General features: G+C 41.6%; 1 protein-coding gene across 1 annotated transcript in view; it reads right to left on the bottom strand.

Moving 5' to 3' along the window:
* pcgf5b (polycomb group ring finger 5b) overlaps window positions 1-23,990 on the bottom strand; it is a 198,220-nt gene that overhangs the window by 82,734 nt on the left and 91,496 nt on the right. The window contains exon 3 of the mRNA XM_078224407.1: window positions 4,443-4,539. Within this exon, the coding sequence (XP_078080533.1) occupies window positions 4,443-4,539 (97 nt within the window). The remainder of the gene's footprint in view (window positions 1-4,442; window positions 4,540-23,990) is intronic.

Below are 23,990 nucleotides of genomic sequence, written 5' to 3' on the forward strand. Positions count from 1 at the left end.
CAATGGCACTTTAGAAATAGAGTAGAAGAGAAAAAATAATTATATACTCGTACAGTTAATGGTTAGTGCAGTTTGGGTACCCTCTGACAGAAGACATTTCGGCCGTACAGAACATGCAGTGCAGGTTGTCTTGGATAATATCAAATATTAAAATCTAGATTTATGAGGTGAGATTTGATGTAGCAGGACTCCACTGGGACTTGGTGGTCATGTCTTCAGCTGTCAAGGCCCTAAACTGTGGAATACCATCCCCAAACCTCTCCGCTTCTCTACCTCTCATTCTTCCTTTAAGATACTCCTTAAAATCTACTCTTTAACAAAGTCTTTGGTCATCTGCCCTAATACCTCCTGATGTGGCTTGGTGTCAATTTTTGCTTTAGGACACTCCTGTTAAATCCGTGGGTCTTAGCTTAAAGGACTACATAAATGCAAGTTGTAGTTGGAGCATAGAGGTGTAGAGATGATTTAATAGAAGATTTAAAATGGTGAAGGATTCTGAGCTGATGAACAGGGAAAGACTATTTGCTTGGGTTGAAGAGTCAGCTTTATCACAAAGAGAGTGAGAATTTTGTTTACATTAACAATTGCTGGAGTGTGGATTCTTTGCAAGAAGGAACAAGTGAGGTAGAAACTGCTGCTTCATCATTTAAAGGGACAAAAGATATGCATTTGAAGCAAAAGAAAATGCCATCAGAAAAGAGGAGAACAGTGGAATTAGTTTTACATTATTCTATTCTAACAAAGACCTGGCACAGATATGATGAGCCAAAATGGGTTAACACTGTTAAAATTTTTAAGGCTCCGTTCACTCTTCATATCAATTTCCTTTTCCATTCATCATCCAAACTTATCTATTCTTTGCTAATAATAATACCAATGCTCCATTCAGCCTTCCTGCTCCCAGTGCTCTCAACATTCAGGAAACGGATCACCGCATCTTCAGTTTTTCAATGTTCTTCAATGGGGCAATGAAAACTGTTTATTTCAATTCTGTGATGACATGGTTTCTTTCTTTCACAAACCTCATCAATGCTTGTTGAACATGCTCCACACTTTATCATCTACGTGTAGTATTAGTAATTACCGTCAAACCTCTGAAGGAACTTCTACATCTCCCTCTTTGCTAAAGCTGCCTCTAAGATACTCGGCTTCATTTTTCATGCCAAACACTTCTTTATCCCTTGATGCCTGGAAAAGCCTCAGCTCTGGTCTTCGAACCCCTCTCTTTACAAACTGTGGCCATGAAATTGGATAGTGCCTAAAAATAGGCAGGGAAATGTGATACAGGTTTACACTAAACCAGCTGCCTGCAATGCAGGAGCATACAAACTTTGTGCTGCCTACTAATTTAAGGATTGTAGAGTGCAGCTGGCCCTATATGTGCTGCTCAATGGTGGCATGTGTGATGACACTGTGCCTTCAAGAAACGTACGTATTTATATCATGTTTCTTGCAAGGGGTACATTTAAAATTCAGCCTGGTTTTACATGGTGCCGATCCGTCTGGGCAACAGGCAGCTCCGTGTTGAGAATGTAGGCTAATGACTGATTTTAGCTAATGGTGTGTTTGTTTAAACAGAGTTAATGCATTTGTGTTTACTTAGGCTTCCCTTGGGGTTTCAGAGTAGGGTTTTGATCAGATTTGATTGACAGAATCATGTGTTAATGCGTGGAGCTAACAAACTGACAGGAGAGACAGTGTTTTAAAACAGTCAATTACTGCCTGGTTCTTAAAGAAGAAAGAGGTGTCTCTCTGTCTCTCTCTCTCTCTGGAGGTTGCTGTTTGGGGCTGTCAGAAGGCCGGTGTCTCTCTGTCTCTCTCCAGAATTGCTGTGAGAACTCTAGGACTGGCAATCTAATTACAAGCACGTAAGCCTGTGTGTTGCTAACTGATTTTGAAGAAGGGTTTTAAGTATGTAAGAGGAATGTTGCTTGAATTGGAACTCATAGGGATAGGTTAGCAGTTAAGAATTGTATCTTGTCATGTTTAAGCACTGTTCAAAAGTTAAATGTTAAGTTAATTCACTTGTCATAGTTAAACTGTGTTGTTAAATAAAGTTTGTTTTGATAAAAGCTTCCCAGTTTGTCAGTAGAATCACTTCTGGAGTGAAACGTCATATCCTCACATTAATGCCAGAACAGCAAATAGCTGGGATCTAGTCTAATTTCGCAATATACCTTGGTGTTTATGATCTCATACCCTAGCACATATCTCAGCAGAAGGTGCAAAATTGGGAAAGGTTAGCACAATGGAATTACTTAAAGCCAGTCTGCACCTCTAAAGGGTAGGTTGCTTTGTGACTGGAGCAGATGCTGGAAGCCATTCTACAACTGATTCTAATCTTAGAAATACAGAAGACTGCCACAACATGCAGAGAGCAGGCTGCAGCATTTTCCATAGTTGCAGGGCAGACCTTAGTCCTGGAGGTAGAGAGGAGGATAGTGATAAACTATCCTCAAACAATCAGAACACCATTCAGGCAAACCTTGCTAAGGCAGTGGAGCCAGAGAGTTGTGAAAGTTAAAACAAGGAGACTATCCACATCCCCACATCACACCCACCAATATTCCCTCCCCAAACCCTCAACCCAGCCACCACACATCCACCACCACCCCCAAGGATCTGGGTGCAATGCTATAAGAAGTTCAGTTACATAACATGAGTGGTCAAAGTCAGTGAATGTAACTTCAAATGCCTATCTCACCAACTGCACTAGTAGCCTCAAGCGTTGATGATTGAACAACAAAACAATCTCCATCATTCACGATTCATCTCTAACCTTCAATGCTTCACCTCACCCTCACATCTAACACTGCTGAATGCCACATCTCCTTATCTTGCAATGTGCAAACACTGCCAGCTATTCAACCATGACAACCACATCACTGAAATGCATTATGCCACACTCACAAACACACTTTCCTCTCTCTTGCAGGACAAGGTGGCTCATAGCCCAGGGGCAGCAGCACCGAACCAGTGGGAGACAGGCAAGCTCACATGTCCTTAGACTGATGGAGGAGACACTGGTCACCATCACTGAAGTGGCCATCACTGAAGCTGTGACTAGCAGCAGGGCTGGAATGATAGATGACAGTATCCACATATCTAATCCTCCTTCTCGCATCTCATTTCCTCCTCATCTATGATCTTTTGTGATTTATAAGCTGCAGATGTTGTAAGAATGCACCTTTAGCATTCCTACCCCCCCTCATTATTTTTGTGCCATTCTCCTTTCAGATACCTAAGCTCAATTACCTGGTCAGGCAATGGTGAAAAAACACGAGGTGGAAGAGGAGGAAGACAAGAAATGAAAAAACACCATAGTCACCAGCTCATAGTCTGACACTGCACGTAATTTACGGGATGGCTTACAGGTGGGGTTTGCAAGTGTCAGGCACTAGGAGGGCAAAGGACAAGGGTAGAAGTGCCAGCTCCCCGGAGGATGAGGTTGCAAACAGTTTCTGTTGCAGAGGACTCAGAGGAGGACCCAATGGGATGGGCGACAGAATAAATCTGATGGATATGCAGAATGAAATGCTTGGTGAATTGGCAGCTCTGCCAGAAGGATTGTGTGCAATGTTAAGGAGCATGGGGAGGCCAGGACCAATCTTGCACAGTGCACTCATGTCTGCAAGTGGTTTGTACATATTTCTTAAAGTCAGGACAAAGTTCAACAGCACATGCCATAACATTCCTTGTGGACTTCAGCAACTTTAAACTACTCTGAGGACCACCCAATATTTCAACAATCCCAACAGAACCAGTGGAAAACAGTCAGTAATAACCTGATGTTCCTTTAAAATGGGCAGGGGGAAGATGGCAGAGGATACTTCCTGCTGCTATGTTCATATTCAGCTGCCTGCGATTAGGAGAGTACATTAGCAGGAGCCTTGAGCTCCAAAAATGCAGCATTGGTATTAAATCAGTTTCATCAGCTCACTGGCGTCACAATTTGCCTGCTTTGTATATTTCCTGCAGAAGCCAGTTGCTTGTGCTCCAATGCCATCACCAAAGTGGTGTCCAGCACAGAAGCGCCAGGTGTGAGAGTACAATGGATTACATTTTAGAGTCAAAACAGCATTGACAGAACCAAATTTCTTACAGTTTGTGTTCCTCTGGTTTATCAATACTAAGGTCAATGTACCTCTTAAATTTTATGTCTCTTCTAGCCTCCAGATATACTGCCTACATAATCTTTTTCGATTCTAGGTGCTCACCACATGTTTTATTGAAGAATCTCTATTATTCCACATTCTTTCTCTGGACATGGAAACTATGGAACTCCTAACATTCCACAGACATTTCTTCCTCACCGAGTCACCAAACTATTTATCAGGTCATCTCTACTTCACATTGCCCTCTCTTACAACCTTGAGGTTGTTGCTTTCTCAGTTTAAAAAAAATTATTTAGAATCACAACATATTTCATATCTGAGACGTACCTTAACATTTCCAATGGATTAGTTTCATGAACTTGAATTCCACATTTTGGACAGTCATTTGTGTCTTCAAAATGTTGAACAATACAACTTTTGCAAACTGAAAAAAAAGAAAGGTATTTGAACCTACTGCTTATTGCAATAGCGGCTGAAATCATCTTTCAGTTGAAACATTTTTAGACAAGTAATTTCAACAATGTTTTTCATTTGGGTTATCACTTATAATAGGCTAAGAACGATATATAATTGTTTTGACCCGGTATGTTTGAAGTTTAAATGAAGGTGCAAGTTTGTCCATTTGCCATCTAATCCTAAGTATTATAATGGGGCGTTTTTATAGGCTAGGAATTACATTGTGTGAGATTATCAAATAAGCACTTTCCTTATTTGTGTGAAATTGCATTGTTCACTATTTCAAATGTGATATCACACCTCTGCTTAAACAGCAGGCCAACCTATTCAATTAGCATATTAAACACCCAGTATGATTTCTGATCACATTCTTATCAAAGTTTATCAACCGCTCGAGCTGTTTTTTATTTATGTGGCTTTAAAACCGTTAATTTGTGGCATCGTGGGGGACAGACAATGTTGTGTGGAACTCCTCTCTGCCTGTCAGCAGCTGCTGAGAAACAGTTCCTTGGGATGCTCACTTTAAGTTTTCAGTTCACACCTTGTAAAACTGAAAGCTAGCAATCTCAACATAACAACAATGGCTGTTCAAACTTATGATTGCAATACTGATGCTGTGCAACTCAAATGAGCAGTGGGAGAAATCAATTTCAAATAAACACATTTTATAAACACAGGCGGCACGGTAGCACAGTGGTTAGCACTGCTGCTTCACAGCTCCAGGGTCCCGGGTTCGATTCCCGGCTCGGGTCACTGTCTGTGTGGAGTTTGCACATTCTCCTCGTGTCTGCGTGGGTTTCCTCCGGGTGCTCCGGTTTCCTCCCACAGTCCAAAGATGTGCGGGTTAGGTTGATTGGCCAGGTTAAAAATTGCCCCTTAGAGTCCTGAGATGCGTAGGTTAGAGGGATTAGTGGGTAAAATATGTGGGGGTAGGGCCTGGGTGGGATTGTGGTCGGTGCAGACTCGATGGGCCGAATGGCCTCCTTCTGCACTGTAGGGTTTCTATGATTTCTATGAAAATTCATCCGTGGGACATGGGTGTCGCTGGCTGGCCAGCATTTAGTACCCATCCCTAGTTGCCCTTCTTCAGAGGATAACTGAGAGTCAACCACATTGCTGTGGCTCTGGAGTCACATATAGGCCAGGCCAAGTGAGGATGGCAGATTTCCTTCCCTAAAGGACGTTAGTGAACCAGATGGGTTTTTCCGACAATCGACAATGATTTCATGGTCATCAGTAGATTCTTAATTCCAGATTTTCTTTCGTAATTGAATTCAAATTCCACCATCTGCCGTGGCGGGATTTGGACTCAGGTCACCAGAACCTTAACTGAGTTTCTGGGTTAATAGTCCAGTGATAATACCACAAGGCCATCGCCTCTCCCGTTTTAAACATTTTAAACATTGTCTTTCAGCTTGCAGTTTTCCTCACCCCATTCTCCTTCCTCCATTTTTACCTAAATTTCTCTGATTGGTTTCCACCAAACATGTAATTTAATCTATTACCATTCTCAGAAAGAAACATTAGAAATTTGTCAATTTTATCCAGGATATGACAAATATGGAGGAAGTAAACAATTGCAGGAGAGGTAGGATACTGATGGTTCTAGTAGCACCTTCCTCATCCTTCGACCTTTGACACCAGCAAATACAGTAAAATGAGGGTTTTGAAAACAGAGGGCTTTATAAATTCTTGTCACTTTCTAAGATCTAGAAAATAGCGCAAAAGCGATATCGCTCTTTAGGACTAGCTTTGTGTGATCGTAGAATACTACATCATGAGCCATTTTACCCAGCTTCTGAAAAAGTTATTCATTTAGTCCCATTCCACTGCCCTTTCTCATGCAAATTTGTTTGGAAATATTTATCCGTTTCCCTGGCTGGAAGGAGGGGCACAATTTGGCAGAATTCAGCAGGTAGGGGAGCAGCACAATGTGCCTGAGGCACAAACTTCCTTGGTTGGACAGGTACAGCACTCCTGCCTTCCCTACTCAATAGGTTTGCGGATGAAACCAAAATTGGAGATGCAGTGGACAGTGAAGAAGATTATTTAAGACTGCAACGGAATCATGATCAACTGGGCCAATGGGCTGAAGAATGGCAGATCGAGTTTAATTCAGATAAAGGCAAGGTGTTGCATTTTGGTAAGACAAACCAGGGCAGGACATACATAGTTAATGGTAGCGCTGTGGGGAGTCGAACAGAGAGGCCTAGGGGTGCAGGTACATAGTTTCTTGAAAGTGGCATCACAGGTAGGTAGGGTGGTGAAGAAAGCGTTTGGCACACTTGCCTTCATCAGTCAGAGTACTGAGTTCAGGAGTTGGGATGTTATGTTACAACTATACAAAACATTGATAACGTCACATTTGGAGTACTGCGTACAATTCTGGTCACCTTGCTATCGGAAGGATGTTATTAAACTGTAAAGGGTGCAAAAGAGATTTACAAGGATGTCACCGGGACTAGAAGGTTTGAATTATAAGGAGATGCTGGATAGTCTGGAATTTTATTCCCTTATAGAGGTTTATAAAATCTTGAGGGGCATAGATATGGTGAATAGTCGAGGTCTTTCCCGTAGGGTAGGGGAGTCCAAACTAGAGGGCATAGGTTTAAGATGAGAGGGGAAAGATTTAAAAGGGACCTGAGGGGCAACCTTTTCACACAGAGAGTGGTGCGTATATAGAATGAGCTGCCAGAGGAGGTGTTAGAGTCGCGTAATATTGCAACATTTAAAATGCATTTGGACAAGGTACATGGATGGGAAAGGTTTAGAAGGATATGGGCCAAATGCAGGCAAATGAGACTACTTCAGTTTAGAAAATCTGGTTGGGATGGACGAGTGGGCCAAAAGGCTTGTTTTCATGCTGTATATCTCTATGACCACTCTAGTCTCAAAGAAATTTTCTCATATACTTTTCGACCCTTTGCTGGGTGTCTGCAGGTTCCACTGGTAAGAGCAAGAAAAGCGCTGCTCACAAATTATATCCAAAGGACCTGATTGTATTTTCTCTGGTAGTTTGGGACTTTACACAACAATCTGGTGTAGTGATAAAATTTCTTCCAAGTCTGACCAGCAGGTGGCTAAAATTTGCAGCAGGACTTATTTGAATGATGTCATATGTTAATGAGGTGATTGACTCGAGGACATCTGAACCACCTGGAATTAAAATTGCTACGAGGCAGTCCCAGGGTGGGAAGCTGCTCAATTTTAACTCCCATTGCACGTGGACCCCGTTGGACAAAAAGAGTTATAATCCTCCTTATTGAATCGGTCTTATTTGAATGGGTTTTGCTCATAATTTATGGGGAACAGTAGAACAAGATCACGTATAGACAAAATAATTGGTTCAAACGTGCATCCGGGTTAAGGGAGGCCTACTCGTTTGAATCAAAAGCAACAAAGGCCAAATATGAAACAGAAAATGTTGCAAACACTCAGCAGGCCAGGCAGCATCTGTGGAGAGAGAAACAGTTTGCTTTAAGTTTCCAGAGCCATCAGAAAGTTCTGGTTATAGTTCCCAGATTTGAACCATTGGGTTGAATTTTCCTGGCCCACTGGCAATGGACGAGGAGGTGGGAGGACTGGCAAAATGCAATGGGGAGGAGGCTTCCGGAGGGGAGCATTACTTCTTCCTGCCACCATGCCTTATGGTGGGGAAGTTGGAGGATTGGATGCCCACTGAGTTACCAGTTGAGCCACTTAAGTGGCCACGTCCCACCTCTGTGGCCATTTTGTCTCCATTGGGAGGGCCTACAGGCACATGGGGATGCGTCTCCCAGTGGGTTCCCAGGAGGGATAGCCCTCCTTTATGAGCACTTCATGACCCACAGACGGGTCACCCAGGTGGCAACAGCTATCCTCACAGCAACAACACTGCTGGTTCTTTATAACCACTCCCCCACCCACAGAATGCTAGGGCCTGGCTGCCTGGCCTCAGCTTTCCTCAACCACATTTGCCTCTCTTCGATGGCGCCCTGTCATTGAGGTGCTCTTTCCTTGGAACTGCAGCCACACTACTGGCTCCCATCAGTGGTGGCATGCTGAAGCTGCCAGCTCTCCGATTAATAGTCTGTAATTTGGTGGAGCATCTGTATTAACAGATTTATGAGTTCCAACAAGTTTTCTAATTTCCCTGACATCATGATGGTGCTTGCTCTGTGTGGGAAATAAATAATGGCCAGAAACAGTGACATCCATTTGTTGGCATCAAATTGGAGGAAACTTATACATTTGCCAATGTAGTATTTCAAACAGTTGTACAGAATTTTGACAGATTCTTGACATATAATTTGTGAGTGCTGTTTTACTGAATGATTTATGTTCATTTAAATGTACAAAAGCTTTGTTCAGACTGCTGCAAGATGGTCAGCATGTTATTTAGCATCAGTGTGCTGAAGAGTCCATGTTTGAGACTTTCAGGATATCGAAATGATAGTGGCTCTTTGTAAAACAATGATAACTATTAAGTACAGTTTAATGCATGGCTTCCATTAAGCTTACTCATGCTGTAGAGTTTAAGTGAAGGATCGCAGTGAGCTAATAGAATGAGGATAGATTGTGCTGGCTTGAGAATCACATATGGAAATCAATACTTGCAAACTAGAACTAGAGGTATCCTCCCTGTTTGGTTATTAATAATGTGAGAAAGAGTTCACATCAAATTGTCATGTGATGGTGCAATATGAAAAATTAATCTTCTGCCAGTTCTATCTTGATATATTTAATAAATGTTAGATAATTTAAACTTCTAACTAATTGCCAACTAATTAATCCATTAAGATATGTTTCAAATTGTACCAGCCAGAAGCATGGCTTTATAAAACTTAGGTAGCTTAGGTATTTAAGTAACAAAGCTGCGGTTCATAGATTGTTATTGTGAACCAGTCATAGGTAATTAGATAGAAATGCTATAGCTTGCAATTTATTGATATTCCACCCAGCATAAGAAACACAAGGGTGTCAGCATTTGGCACTTGAGGTGATCACAACATCCTTAAGTCCATGTCTTAAAGCCACACATTCTGCTTTGCTTTCATTGTGCTGCTTTGTTGAAATTCAAGATTCAACCTTAAACTGCGCTGAGAAAATCAAGAGTTGTTCAGGAAAAGGCAAGGTTACAGATCCTGTTTCAGACTAGTTTCGACCAATCTTTGTAATCAACGTAATACAAGTTAAAAAGTCAATAGCATTTAAGAATTTTAAGTCCTGTAACCATCTTAATTCCGCCAATTCTTCTCCACCATCAGGTGACAAAGAAGCTCACGTATTGTCATCGGTTGCAGTAAAGTTGATCAGGTCTCATTTGTGGGGAGTGTGTTACAGGTTGGGATTTTTCCAATACTGCTCACAGTGATGATAGTTTCCATTACCAGACTGCGACCTTTATACACTGTCATCTGTAGTTTTTGCTCGGACGGTAGTCCTGAGTTAGTGTAGCCCAGGGCTGCCATCTACCTCTTCAACAGTATTACTGAAAAATGGAAATCAGGATTCCCAGTATCAGTCCAGTGGGTAGAAAATGTCTGACCCGACCCCTAGTTCAACTAGGCTAAAATCACTGAATAGTTTACCAAGTCTGGATTGAAAAGCTTTAGATTTGATTGGTGAAGCTTGGCTCCACGGTGCCAAAAGTCAACCTTCACTCTAAGTAGTTGGTAATTAGGGCTACTGCAGATTTCAGGTCAGTTTAGATCAGATTTTGCAGTGCTTGGCAGTCCAGTTTGGGAATGTATCTATACTATCTGATATCTAATCACATAATAGTGTAACCCAAAGGAATGACAACAGTATATTGTGATCTGAAATTTATATTGTGTCTTTCACACATACCCCTCACATTCACATTTCCAACAGGCAGACTGAAACATGGATAAGACAGAAACAGATATGAATTACATGAAGCCGCTTTATTTTACAGGCAGCAAGTAAATGTACAAAGCAACAGCTATGATTAAAATTAACTTACTTAATTTACTTTCAAACCCTTCTTTATAATTAAGAAAAATAATAGGCCGGTCCCAGTTAGTAAACTATTTACAATTAGTATTTATCTGCTTAGCATCAGAACTGACAAAGACCTACTAAGTCTTGGTTGATTGTAGTCTGACAATAAATTACTTGAATTTTCTACCATCTACCCACCCCCTGCAGTGGCAGTTGCTTCAACCTCTTCCCATTCACACATTTGGCAGCAGGTATATCATTAAATCAGCTGTTTCCTGATCTCTTAAAAGGCACCCAGTGTACAGTAAATTGCTGGAATACCAGCAAGAATGAATGCAAAACCTTGGGCACCTTTGCACATGATGTGCCCTCAGTAATTGGTCCTCTCAGTCCAACTGATTACTTTATCACAATAAGACAAACTCATAATGGCTGTCAGAGGATAAAATTGACTAATTGTGTCAACAGGTTCCTTTTTAAAAAAAATCTTCTATGGTGTTGTAACAATGCCATTGTTAGCAACATAGTGTGAGAGTGAACTAAGTGTTATAAGTGGTAAGTAATACATTTACAGGAACTACATATAAGACTTTTAATATATTATAAATGTGATAGAACTTCAGTGCAATTTAGTCTCAACAGTCAACGTATTTTCCCAAACTAATGCCTGGCCAACTAAAAATCGCTCTTTTTTTCATTCATGGGATGTGGGCAAAGCCAGCACTTATTGTCCATTCCTAAATGCCGACTGGTTAATCTCCTATTTGAATTGTCATAAGACCATAAGATAAAGGAGCAGGATTAGGCCATTGGCCCATCGAGTCTGCTCTACCATTCAATTTTGGCTGATATGATTCTCATCCCCATTCTCCTGCCTTCTCCCCGTAACCCTTGACCTCTTATTGATCAGGAACCTATCTATCTCTGTCTTAAAGACACTCAATGGCCTGGCCTCCACAGCCCTCTGTGGCAATGCGTTCCACAGACTCACCACGCTCTGGCTGAAGAAATTTCTCATTTCAGTTTTAAAGGAGGGTCCCTTCACTCTGAGGTTGTGTCCTTGAGTTCTAGTCTCTCACACTAGTGGAAACATCCTCTCCACATCCACTCTATCTAGACCTCTCAGTATTCTGTAAGTTTCAATTAGATCCCCCCTCATCGTTCTAAACTCCATCGTGCATAGACCCAGACTCCTCAACTGCTCTTCATATGACAAACCTTTCATTCCTGGGATCATTCTTGTGAACTTCCTCTGGATCCCCTCCAAGGCCAGCACATCCTTCCTTAGGTTTGGGGCCCAAACCTGTTCACAATATTCTAAATGGATCTGACCAGAGCCTTATACAGCCTCAGCAGTACATTCCTACTCTTGTATTTTAGCCATCTAGAAATGAATGCTAACATTGAATTTGTCTTTCTAACTGCCAAGTGAACCTGCATGTTAACCTTAAGAGAGTCCTGAACCAGGACTCCCAAGTCCCTTGTGCTTCAGATTTCCGAAGCCTTTCCCCATTTAGAAAATAGTCTACGCCTCTATTCTTCCTACCAAAGTGCATAACCTCACACTTTCCCATATTGTATTCCATCTGCCACTTCTCTGCCCACTCTCCTAGCCTGTCCAAGTCATTCTGCAGCCTCCCCGCTCCTCAACACTACCTGTTCCTCTACATATCTTTGTATCATCCCCAAATTTAGCAACCATGCCCTCGGTTACATCTTTCAGATCATTAATGTATAGAGTGAAAAGTTGTGGTCCCAACACTGACCCCTGCGTAACAATACTAGTCACTGGTTGCCATCCTGAAAACGACCCCCTTATCCCCACTCTCTGCCTTCTGTCAGTCAGCCAATCTTCTATCCATGCCAGTACCTTGCCTCAAACACAATTGGTGCTTAGCTTATTTAGCAGCCTCCTGGAAAGCATCTTGTCAAAGGCTTTCTGGAAATCCAAATAAATCATGTCCACTGGCTCTGCTTTGCCTAACTTCTTCATTACCTCCTCAAATAATTCTAACTGATTTGTCAGACATGACCTCCCTTTGACGAAGCTGTGCTGATTCAGCCTTATTTTACCATGCATTTCCAAGTACTCATAGTCCATGTGATGTAGGTACACCCACAGTGAGCTTACATCCACATAATCCTGGATGCCACCTTTATTTCAAGAGTTAGAAAAAATACTTTTCATTGGCAAGAGGTGCAGAGAGAGATTCAGTGAGGTACATAAAACTGTCAAGGCTTTGTTGAAGAAACTCATTTCAGGAAAACCGAGGTAAGATGTCCAAAATCACTGTAGCCTGCTTCAGGATACATAACTTCACACTGCAAAGGAGTATTTTTGCAGAAGGTGAGGAAGAGAACCTTCCTCAGCCAGTAATTTAGTGGGGCTCACTTCCACTCAGCAACTTTAGGCATTTCCTATTTGTAAGTGTAGTGTAGATCTTTCTAACCACCTGTTTGGTTAATGGGAGAAAAAATACCAGCCAGTACCATGCATTACAACAGCCCATGTGTCAAACATCTTGCCAAAATCAGAATCCCTGCTATTACATTTCAACCTTCTATCCAGACCCATTTAACCCAGGAATTTGTCACAGTTACTGCATTCTGCTTGATCTCAAATATTATAGAACCAGAGGAGTCAACTAAATAACCCTGACTGTGCAATGCTGGTGTGCTTACCCCAGTGTTTCCCTTCTGTGAAAGTGCAAGTGTACCTCTTATACTTCTCAACTATGTACTCTTTCTGTGGGCAAAATGTTAAAACACTACCTCCCAAACACAACAACAAGACTAGTAGCAAGTCGGGAAGTCACTGGAATCTGAAGCAAGCCTTGCGGTGATTCTTTAACTTCCAAGTTTACTTCACTGCTGTCTCAGACACCCTTAGTGCTCATGCCTAAAAATAGCTGAAACACCACCTGTTCAGTTCTTGATTTAGAGGTTTAGGGTGTTTTAATCCAGACCCTCCTACCATGTGATTTTATTAAATTAATGCATCTTTCTTTCAATCTGGAGTTCTCGAGAGAAGTAATTTTCCAACTTTGTGCTCAACATAAGCACTGTGCGTGATTATCCAACCATCAGCTTAAATTGTCTCCAATTAAAAGGGTAAAATCAGAATAATTTTCAGTCATTTTAATTTTTAATCAATGGGGGTAAAACATGCGATAGAGAATTAACAGCCCATTTTACACCCATTTTACCCGTTTCCATCTGACAATGCTAAATTTAGTGTCTCTGATTTCAGAACAACATGCGAATAAACTTCAAGCATTCGTCATTATCAGCTTTATTGATTAGCCATTCTGATCATGTGCCGGCATGGAAATACATGACATTTTAGTTCTAAGTGCTCTCGATATACTTTTTCAATTAATATCTGGAAATAGGTAAGATTTTTACTTTCATAATTCTGAGCCCGAGCAATGATTTTATCAAAATACTTAAACTTAGGTTTCCAAATAGTTTGGTGCAACCAATCCATCAGTTATTTAGTCCTCATGGCTTCAACAATCTAGGTAAGCCAATAATTAAGTGGGTTATCCAGCGCATTCTGCATTATTATCTTACTGATCAACAGGAATCTCTAGAAACAGCATATTTGGGTGTTTGAGTGTGTAGGCCCATGCCTCTAAATTCATTCTGATGAACAGACCTGAAGCTTATTTCTTTCTCCGCCGATGCTTCTGGGATTGCTGAACATTTCCAGCATTTTCTCACTACGCTCATTCTGTGGCTTCTTGTGTCAGTACAGCATCTCTCAAATAGGCCACCGCTGATGTGATTTAAGATTGGAAAAACACATCTTGCTGAAGCTTCTCATCTTGCACTCATCAGGACAATCATAAGAATACCAATGTCGGGGAAACAATTTTATACTGTGTAAGAAGAGGATGCTGACTGCCTGGCAAGTGGACTTTGATTGGTAGAGGAGTTGCCAAGGAAAATGCACCAGTTGATGACAACTGACATTTAATTGCAAAGCATTTTTAAAAATTTAAACCAGGCTGCTTGGCTCTGACTGTTCAAGGCACTGCCCTGTGGAATGAACCAACAAATGGCTATCACTTATTTTGTTTAGCTGAAACAGGTGCAATATGTGTACCTGTTTTTTTCTGTCTGCAAAGAACAGGGCCCTGTGTATTGATGCATGTAGCTTCTAGTACGTGCAAAAGCGCCACGCTGTGAGCCCAATTGGCAATCTTAAATTGGTTGTCAACGTAATTTTTAGCACACAGAGGATTATTTAGCAAACGTTGTCCAAGGAAAATGGGATTAGCCCGCCTTTAGTGGTAGTTATTGTCGGTGCAGACTCGATGGGCCGAAGGGCCTTTTCTGCACTGTCTGACTCTACGACTCCATAAATGCAAAATTGCATCTAATATTAGACACTGTGTTATGAGTTTTGCAAGCATGGGTCGGTTGGGTAAGGTCTATCCTTTGCTCGTTGCAAACAACAGAGGGGATATCCTGTTTGATATGGTCCGCTTGTCTTTCAGACATTTGGCCTATATACCTAGCATCACACTGACACTGAAATTCATATGCCACATTTTAAATTTGTGTGACAGACAGAACGTCTTTTTGGCTTGATGGCAAATACCGCTTGTGTTGCTACTGCCTAGTAGCAGCATGAAACAACTAGGTTCAATTGTTGCTCTAATTTTTGAGGTAATTTACCCTTCTCGGGTAACCTGAGGTGGACTGAGCACTTTTCAGGCCTGAAAGTGATGGCCTTAGGCCTGTTCATGAGTTTGTGTGATTATACCACGCAAAATGATCTGATCAGATTACCCAGTAAACAGCATGGTTTAGAATTGTCCTATTTGAGCAAATGGCTCAGGCTCTATTTACAAGATTGCTTAACAGGCCAATCTTACAGTGCATGGAACTGTGTGAATCCAAATCAGTGTATTGAACAGTGAAGGTAAGCTTGCAGTAGAGATCCCTCTGGAAGGTTTCTCAACTAGTTTATCAATGAAAGGGAGTTCATTTGACTGCTCCATTTTAAAGGTGAATTTGAGCGCAGGATGGAATCCATCAAGACATGTAAAGAAATTATTACATGCAGCTGCAGATTTAAACATAGCAAACGTATCAGAAATGTGCATGGGGTAGGACGTTAGCTGTCATGGGGTTAGCTCCCATCTGACTGTCAAAATGTATATGAAATATTCCGTAGCAGTATTTTGAGAGCAGGGAGTTATAATCAGTGTCCTGGCCAATATTTATCCCTCAATCAACAGCACAATGACCAGATAATCTGTTTATTTTTGAAACACATTTCTGTGCGTGTGAGTTTGCTGAGTGTAAATTAGTTGCATGTTTCCTCCGACAGAGACTCCTACTCCTCTTTCAGGTAACATCCAAAATGGGTGCTGCTTACCATGGACTTCCAATGGTTTGGTGCATGATAATGCTCGCTATCTACTGCATTGGTTGTCATTGCCTTCTGCAGTATGGCTGACCAGCTCTCTTGTCCTTGTTGCCTGTCATCAGATGTAGTGAAAGACACTACTGGCAGGTAATCAACCTGTGTAGCCAAATTATGAATGCATAGTGGTGACTAACCTCAAAAAGCATTTCATTGGTTATAAAATGCTTTGGGACATCCAGATGGCACAAAACGTGCTATACGAATGCAAGTCTTTCTCTTCCTTTAACTGAGTACAATAACTTTACGAACAGCCTTCTTGAAAGCTACAATCTTGTTCAATGTACAGAAAGAGTAGATTTTCAACTTCCAATTGTGGGAAGGAAATTCAGGCAATCTTTTTGGCGAATCAAAATTCAACAAGTTTTACATGAAGATGACAAGATGAAAGCACTTTAAGGTCTTTTTAAAGATTTCAAATCTCATTAGAGCAGAAATAGCTCATTTTATTCAACTCTTTTTTTAAAAAATTATTAGAAATGTGCTTCAATGGTTCAGCGTCAGCATGAATCTGTCACATAAGACTAAAGAACGCAGACCAAATTTAGGATCAGTTAATGAAATCAATACTGCTCTTAAAAATGCATGATGTTAAAACAGAATAACTTTAACGCTTAACTTCATTCACTAAATCAGAACAAAATAGGAAGCTTAATTATAAATTATAACAAGTGTCCTTGCATGGCCTTGTTCATGGTTATTTGAATAAAATGTATATGTTGTAGCTGTGTTCACTGTAACAGACCATACTGGGTTACAAAACCACCTCTGGAGCAACTAAAAACAAACTTCTTTTAATGCCATATTTGCTTTTAAAAGGTGGTTGCAGGTAGCAACTTTGGAGTAATTGAAGAAATAGGCATTACTGTTACATCATTACCCATAGACTTCAATGGGCTGAAGGCGTCACAGTGGCATCATTTTAAGGATTATAATATATATCTGGTGAATCTCCCACGGCACTGCTCATGGTTATAGTCATAGAGGTTTACAGCATGGAAATAGGCCCTTCGGCCCAACTTTTTAACCATTAAGCTAGTCCTAATTGCCTGCGTTTGGCCTATGTCCCTCTCTACCAATCTTACCCATTTAACTGTCTAAACGCTTTTTAAAAGACAAAATTGTACCCGCCTCTGCTACTACCTCTGGCAACTCATTCCAGATACTCCTCACCCTGTGTGTGAAATAGTTGCCCCTCTGGACCCTTTTGTATCTCTCCCCTCTCACCTTAAACCTATGATGAAATGACGTCTTTCAGATCTTGTTGTTGTAACAGTTGTGTGAGAAAAGTTATAGTGCCTTCTCGGGAACGAGCATGGCTAATAGGCGCTCTTGTACTACTGTGATTTTAAAAGTAAAATGGCACCATCCTCGGGAAGAAGTAAAGATGGCTGGCATGACCATGACACCAAGCCAGTGAGTCATGCACCTTCATAAACCCACTATCCCCCTCTGCAACGAATGCAACAGGAACTACCAGAGTAGAGCCCTGAGCCAAACCAGGTTTTGCTTAACACTTGAGTTGACCACCACAGTACAAAACATCGTCTTGCGAGATGGAAAGTTGCCACCAATCAATGGACTGGGGCACGAGAGGGCTGTCGATTCAGGAATTCATATAAACACACAGATATCATTGAAGCATTTCTTCACAATGATTGACAGGAGTAAGTACAGGTTTTTTAATATAAAACTGGCAGTCGGTACATAACGTATCCCCATGAAAGATTTCATTATTTACTGTAATTCATTGATGAGTTTAGAATGTTTGTTTAGAATGCGAGACCACATAATGTAATAGAACAATGACGGTTAACAGATAAGGAAATTAAGTTAATGAGGCAAAATAGGTATAATAATAATGCTTCCATGCTGTATCAGGAATAATTACCATAGAAAGCACATGATACAAAAATATTTTTTATTTTTGTGTTGTTAAAATAGTCCTTTTGCTATTTTAACTGCAGTAACTTATTTTACAGTCAGTAAATTTCAAATTCTCATAAGTTTAAATCATCTGCCACAAATTGTTGATTACACGATTACTTCCTGAGATGCTACAGAGTTATAATCCACTCCTGACTGTCTAGCAATTCTGCATGATAAATTAAAATTATACAATAATTCAAATTTACTGACTTTAAATTAAAAAGAATAGACACTATCTGGTATCTGTGATTTCATTTTGAAGAATCAATTTTTTTGTACTAATATTGAAAATCAGTGCTTAGTTCAAAGATTAACTGTGGCAAATAGCCAAAGGCACCAGAAGGTAATGCAAAAGATCCTAGTGGAACAATATGAGTTTAGTATTTGCATAGTCAATTAACGAACTGTCCACGTTGAATAGTATATTCCGTGATTCTATAACACCTGTAGCTATCGTAGTATTCAAGTTGAGCAGTTCATTAATTGATAATGAAATTTCTTTTGTGAAACAATATTAAAAGAGAGAGGCTGAAACAAAATTACATTTTGGACTTAATTCTTAACGGGTAGCAAATTTAACTTCTTCAGAATCACAGAAGTGACAGATCCTCCACAATGTGTTACGCTGCACTACTCTCTTAGTTGCAGCCTCTGTACATTTTTCTGCATCATTACTTCAGAGTACAACGGCAAAATTAATCAGCGTCAAACATTTGTAGACATACATCTTGAGTTTTCAATGCTTTGTTCTGCTCTCAAACACTCCCCATTTCACAGGAACATTCATAAAGTAATATTTGGAAGTCAGTAATTATGCAACAGCGCACAATGCAGATCAAAACAAAGAGCAAGAAATTTGTCTCTAAGGACAGTGCTATTTGTGTATATGAATAATCTGAACACATTAAAAATATCTAAGATTAAAACTACAAAGGTCTTGATTTTTACATGTACTGAATAATATCCACTGACTATGATGGCACATGAACGTTACCTGACATGTGGCAATGTATGTGGTTAAATGTCAACTGATGGAGTATTCCTTGCATCCATTCGAGTGAGAACTTTGGAACTTAAAGACATATTGAACGGAATTCTCCGGCCCTTCATGCCCCACCGCCACTGTCATCAAGGACAGCGAATTTGGCACTCATCCAATGATTGTGTGCATTAATATTTACAAAGGCAACGGGCAGAATTTTTTGGATTTTCTTCTAAGTGTTAGCTTGGATGGGAAAAGGAGAGGGCAGTCTGCCAGCTACCTTGCCAGATTTTCTCACCATAGTTTTAAACACTGAGCAAAAAAATGTATGAGGCGGACCGACCCCTTGGCATCTGATGGCAGTGTGGGCTCCGAATGAGCCTGCTTCAGCAGCAACCTTGGCTCCTGACAGATCTAGAAAAAAAAAGAACCCCACCACAGACATGGAAATCATGTAAGCACATTCCTCTTAGAATGAAGAGCAAGGCTGATAGAATTAGTGTTATCTTGGATGGGAAAAGGAGGGCAGCTTGCCAGCTACCTTGCCAGATTTTCCCACCATAGTTTTGAACACTTTGAGCAAAATAATGTATGAGGCGGACCCTATTTCGTTTATTCTTTTACCTGTATGAGGACAATATGGCAGCTAGGGCAATGGTATGCTCCTCCTGCCAGATGTGGGAAATTAGGGAGCAATCTAGTCTTCCTGAAAACTTTGTCTGGAGGAAGTGTGTCCAGTTGCAGCTACTCACAGGCGGCATTGTTCGGCTGCAGCGGCATGTGGATGCACTGTGGAGCATACAGGAGGCAGAGAGTGTGATAGACACTAGTTACAGGGAGATTGTCACACCACAGTTTCAGTCAGGTAGATGGGTGACCGCCAGGAGAGGCAGGCAGGTAGCGCAGGAGTCTCCTGTGCCTATTCCCCTTTCAAACAGGTATACCGTTTTGGATACTGTTGAGGGGGATAGCCTGTCAGGGGGAGATAACAGCAGCAGCCAGGCCTGTGACACCACAGCTGGTTCTGCTGTAGAGCAGGGTTGGGCAAAGAGCAAGCGAGCAGCAGTAATAGGGAACTCGCTAGTTAGAGGCACAGACAGGTGTTTCTGTGGCCGCAATCAAGACTCCAGGATGGTGTATTGTCTCCCTAGTGCCAGGGTCAAAGATGTCTCTGAACGGTTGCAGGACATTCTTAAGGGGGAGGGTGAGCAGCCAAAGGTCATTGTACATATTGGTACCAACGATATAGGTAGGAAAAGGGATGAGGTCCTGAAGTGTGAATGGAGAGAGTTAGGCAGAAGGCTAAAGTGCGGGACCTTGAGGGTAGTAATTTCTAGACTACTACCAGTGCCACGTGCTAGTGAGAGTAGGAATAGGAAGATTAGGCAGATGAATGCGTGGCTTGAGAGCTGGTGCAGGGGGCAGGGATTTAGATTTTTGGATCATTGGGATCTTTTCTGGGGAAAGGGTGACCTGTTCAAGAGGGACGGGTTACACCTGAACTGGAGGGGGACTAACACCCTGGCAGGGAGATTTGCTGGAGCCACTTAGAATCATAGAGCCAGAGGTTTACAGCATGGAAACAGACCCTTCGGCCTAACTTGTCCATGCCACCCATTTTTTTAACCCCCTAAGCTAGTCCCAATTGCCCGCATTTGGCCCATATCCCTCTATACCCATTGTATCCATGTAACTATCTAAATGCTTTTTAAAAGACAAAATTGTACCCGCCTCTACTACTACCTCTGGCAGCTTGTTCCAGACCACTCACCACCCTCTGTGTGAAAAAATTGCCCCTCTGGACACTTTTGTATCTCTCCCCTCTCACCTTAAACCTATGCCCTCTAGTTTTAGACTCCCCTACCTTTGGGAAAAGATATTGACTATCTAGCTGATCTGTGCCCCTCATTATTTTATAGACCTCTATAAAATCACCCCTCAGCCTTCTACGCTCCAGAGAAAAAAGTCCCAGTCTATCCAACCTCTCCTTATAACTCAATCCATCAAGTTCCGGTAGCATCCTAGTAAATCCTTTCTGCACTCTTTCTAGTTTAATAATATTCTTTCTATAATAGGGTGACCAGAATTGCACACAGTATTCCAAGTGTGGCCTTACCAATGTCTTGTACAACTTCAGCAAGACATTCCAACTCCTGTATTCAATGTTCTGACCGATGAAACCTAGTATTCCGAATGCCTTCTTCACCACTCTGTCCACCTGTGACTCCACTTTCAAGGAGCTATGAACATGTACCCCTAGGTCTCTTTGTTCTGTAACTCTCCCCATCGCCCTACCATTAACTGAGTAAGTCCTGCCCTGGTTCAATCTACCAAAATGCATCACCTCGCATTTGTCTAAATTAAACTCCATCTGCCATTCGTCAGCCCACTGGCCCAATTGATCAAGATCCCTTGGGGGGGTTTAAACTAGTTTGACAAGAGGGTGGGACCCAAAGCAGTAGGAGACAGAAAAGAAGGTTGAGGACAGCACAGAAGTTCAAGAGAGCATATTAAGTAGTAAAGGCAGTGTCAGTAATCCTAGTACCTGACAGATCAGGCAAAAGCAAGACAGAGAGCAAGGGAAGTCCAGATTAAACTGCATTTATTTCAATGCAAGAGGCCTGATGGGCAAGGCAGATGAACTCAGGACATGGATGAGTACATGGGACTGGGATATTATAGCAATGACTGAAACATGGATAAGGGAGGGACAGGACTGGCAGCTCAATATTCTAGGGTACAGATGCTATATGAAAGATAGAACAGGAGGGAAGAGAAGAGGGGGAGTTGCACTTTTGATTAGGGAAAACATCACGGCAGTACTGAGAGGGGATATATCTGAGGGTTCGGCCACTGAGTCCCTATGAGTAGAACTGAGAAATAAGAAGGGGGAAATCACTTTGATAGGTTGTACTATATGCCCCCAAATAGTCAGCGGGAAATTGAGGAGCAAATGTTTAAGGAGATTACAGATAGCTCCAAGAAAAATAGGGTGGTAATAGTAAGGGATTTTAACTTTCCCAACATTGACTGGGGCAGCCATAGTATTAGAGGGTTGGATGGAGAGAAATTTGTTGAGTGTATTCAGGAGGAATTTCTCATTCAGTATGTGGATGGCCTGACTAGACAGGGGGCAAAACCTGACCTCCTCTTGAGAAATAAGGAAGGGCAGGTGACAGAAGTGTTAGTGAGGGATCACTTTGGGACCAGTGACCATAATTCTATTAGTTTTAAGATAGCTATGGAGAATGATTGCTCTGGCCCAAAAGTTAAAATTCTAAATTGGGGCAAGGCCAATTTTGATGATATCAGGCAGGAACTTTCAAAAGTTAATTGGGGGAGTCCGAGGGAAGGCAAAGGGACGTCTGGTAAGTGGGAGGCTTTAAAAAGTATGTTAACCAGTGTTCAGGGGAAGCACATTCCTCTTAGAGTGAAGGGCAAGGCCGGTAGAAGTCGGGAACACTGGGTGACTCGGGATATTGAGGCCTTGGTCAAGAACAAGAAGGAGGCACATGACATGCATCGGCAGCTGGGATCAAGTGAATCCCTGAAGAGTATAGGGGTGTAGGAGTAAAGTTAAGAGAGAAATCAGGAGGGCAAAAAGGGGATACGAGATTGTTTTGGCAGATAAGGCAATGGAGAATCCAAAGAGCTTCTACAAATACATAAAGGCCAAAAGAGTAACTAGGGAGAAAGTAGAGCCTCTTAAGGATCAACAAGGTCATCTACGTGTGGATTCACAAGAGATGGATGAGATCCTAAATGAATATTTGTCATCAATATTTACTGTTGAGAAAAGCATGGATGTTAGGAAACTTGAGGAAATAAATAGTGGTGTCACGAGGAGTGTACATATTACAGAGAAGGAGGTGCTGGAAGTCTTAAAGAGCATCAAGGTAGATAAATCCCCGGGACCTGATGAACTGTATCCCAGGATATTGTGGGAGGCTAGGGAGGAAATTACGGTCCCCTAGCTGAGATATTTGAATCATCAATAGTCACAGGTGAGGTGCCTGAAGATTGGAAGGTGGCAAATGTTGTGCCTTTGTTTAAAAAGGGCTGCATGGAAAAGCCTGGGAACTACAGGCTGGTGAGCCTCACAACTGTGGTGGGTAAGTTGTTGGAAGGTATTTTGAGAGACAGGATTTACAGGCATTTAGAGATGCAAGGACTGATTAGGGACAGTCAGCATGGCTTTGTGAGTGGAAAATCATGTTTCTCAAATTTGATTGAGTTTTTTAAAGGGGCAACCAAAAAGGTAGATGAGGACAGTGCAGTTGATGTTGTCTACATGGATTTTAGCAAGGCCTTTCACAAAGTATCGCATGGTAGGTTGATGCATAAGGTTAAATCTCACAGGACCCAGGGTGAGGTAGCTAAATGGATACAACATCGGCTTGATGACAGAAGCCAGAGGGTGGTTGTAGAGGGTTGTTTTTCAAACTGGAGACCTGTGACCAGCGGTATACCTCAGGGATCGGTGCTGGGTCCACTGTTATTTGTCATTTATATTAATGATTTGGATGAGAATATAGGAGGCATGGTTAGCAAGTTTGCAGATGACACCAAGATTGGTGGCATAGTGGACAGTGAAGAAGGTTATCTAGGATTGCAACGGGATCTTGATCAATTGGGCCAGTGGGCTGACGAATGGCAGATGGAGTTTAATTTAGGTAAATGCAAGGTGATGCATTTTGGTAGATTGAACCAGGGCAGGACTTACTCAGTTAATGGTAGGGCATTGGGGAGAGTTACAGAACAAAGAGGTCTAGGGGTACAGGTTCATAGCTCCTTGAAAGTGGAGTCACAGGTGGATAGGGTGGTGAAGAAGTCATTCGGCATGCTTGGTTTCATTGGTCAGAACATTGAATACAGGAGTTGGGATGTCTTGTTGAAGTTGTACAAGACATTGGTAAGGCCACACTTGGAATACTGTGTACAGTTCTGGTCACTTTATTATATGAAGGATATCATGAAACTAGAAAGAGTGCAGAAAGGATTTACTAGGATGCTACCGGGACTTGATGGTTTGAGTTATAAGGAGAGGCTGGACAGACTGGGACTTTTTTCTCTGGAGCGTAGAAGGCTGAGGGGTGATCTTATAGAGGTCTATAAAATTATGAGGGAC

Source organism: Mustelus asterias, chromosome 11, assembly GCF_964213995.1.
Source record: "Mustelus asterias chromosome 11, sMusAst1.hap1.1, whole genome shotgun sequence".
Lineage (NCBI taxonomy): Eukaryota > Metazoa > Chordata > Chondrichthyes > Carcharhiniformes > Triakidae > Mustelus > Mustelus asterias.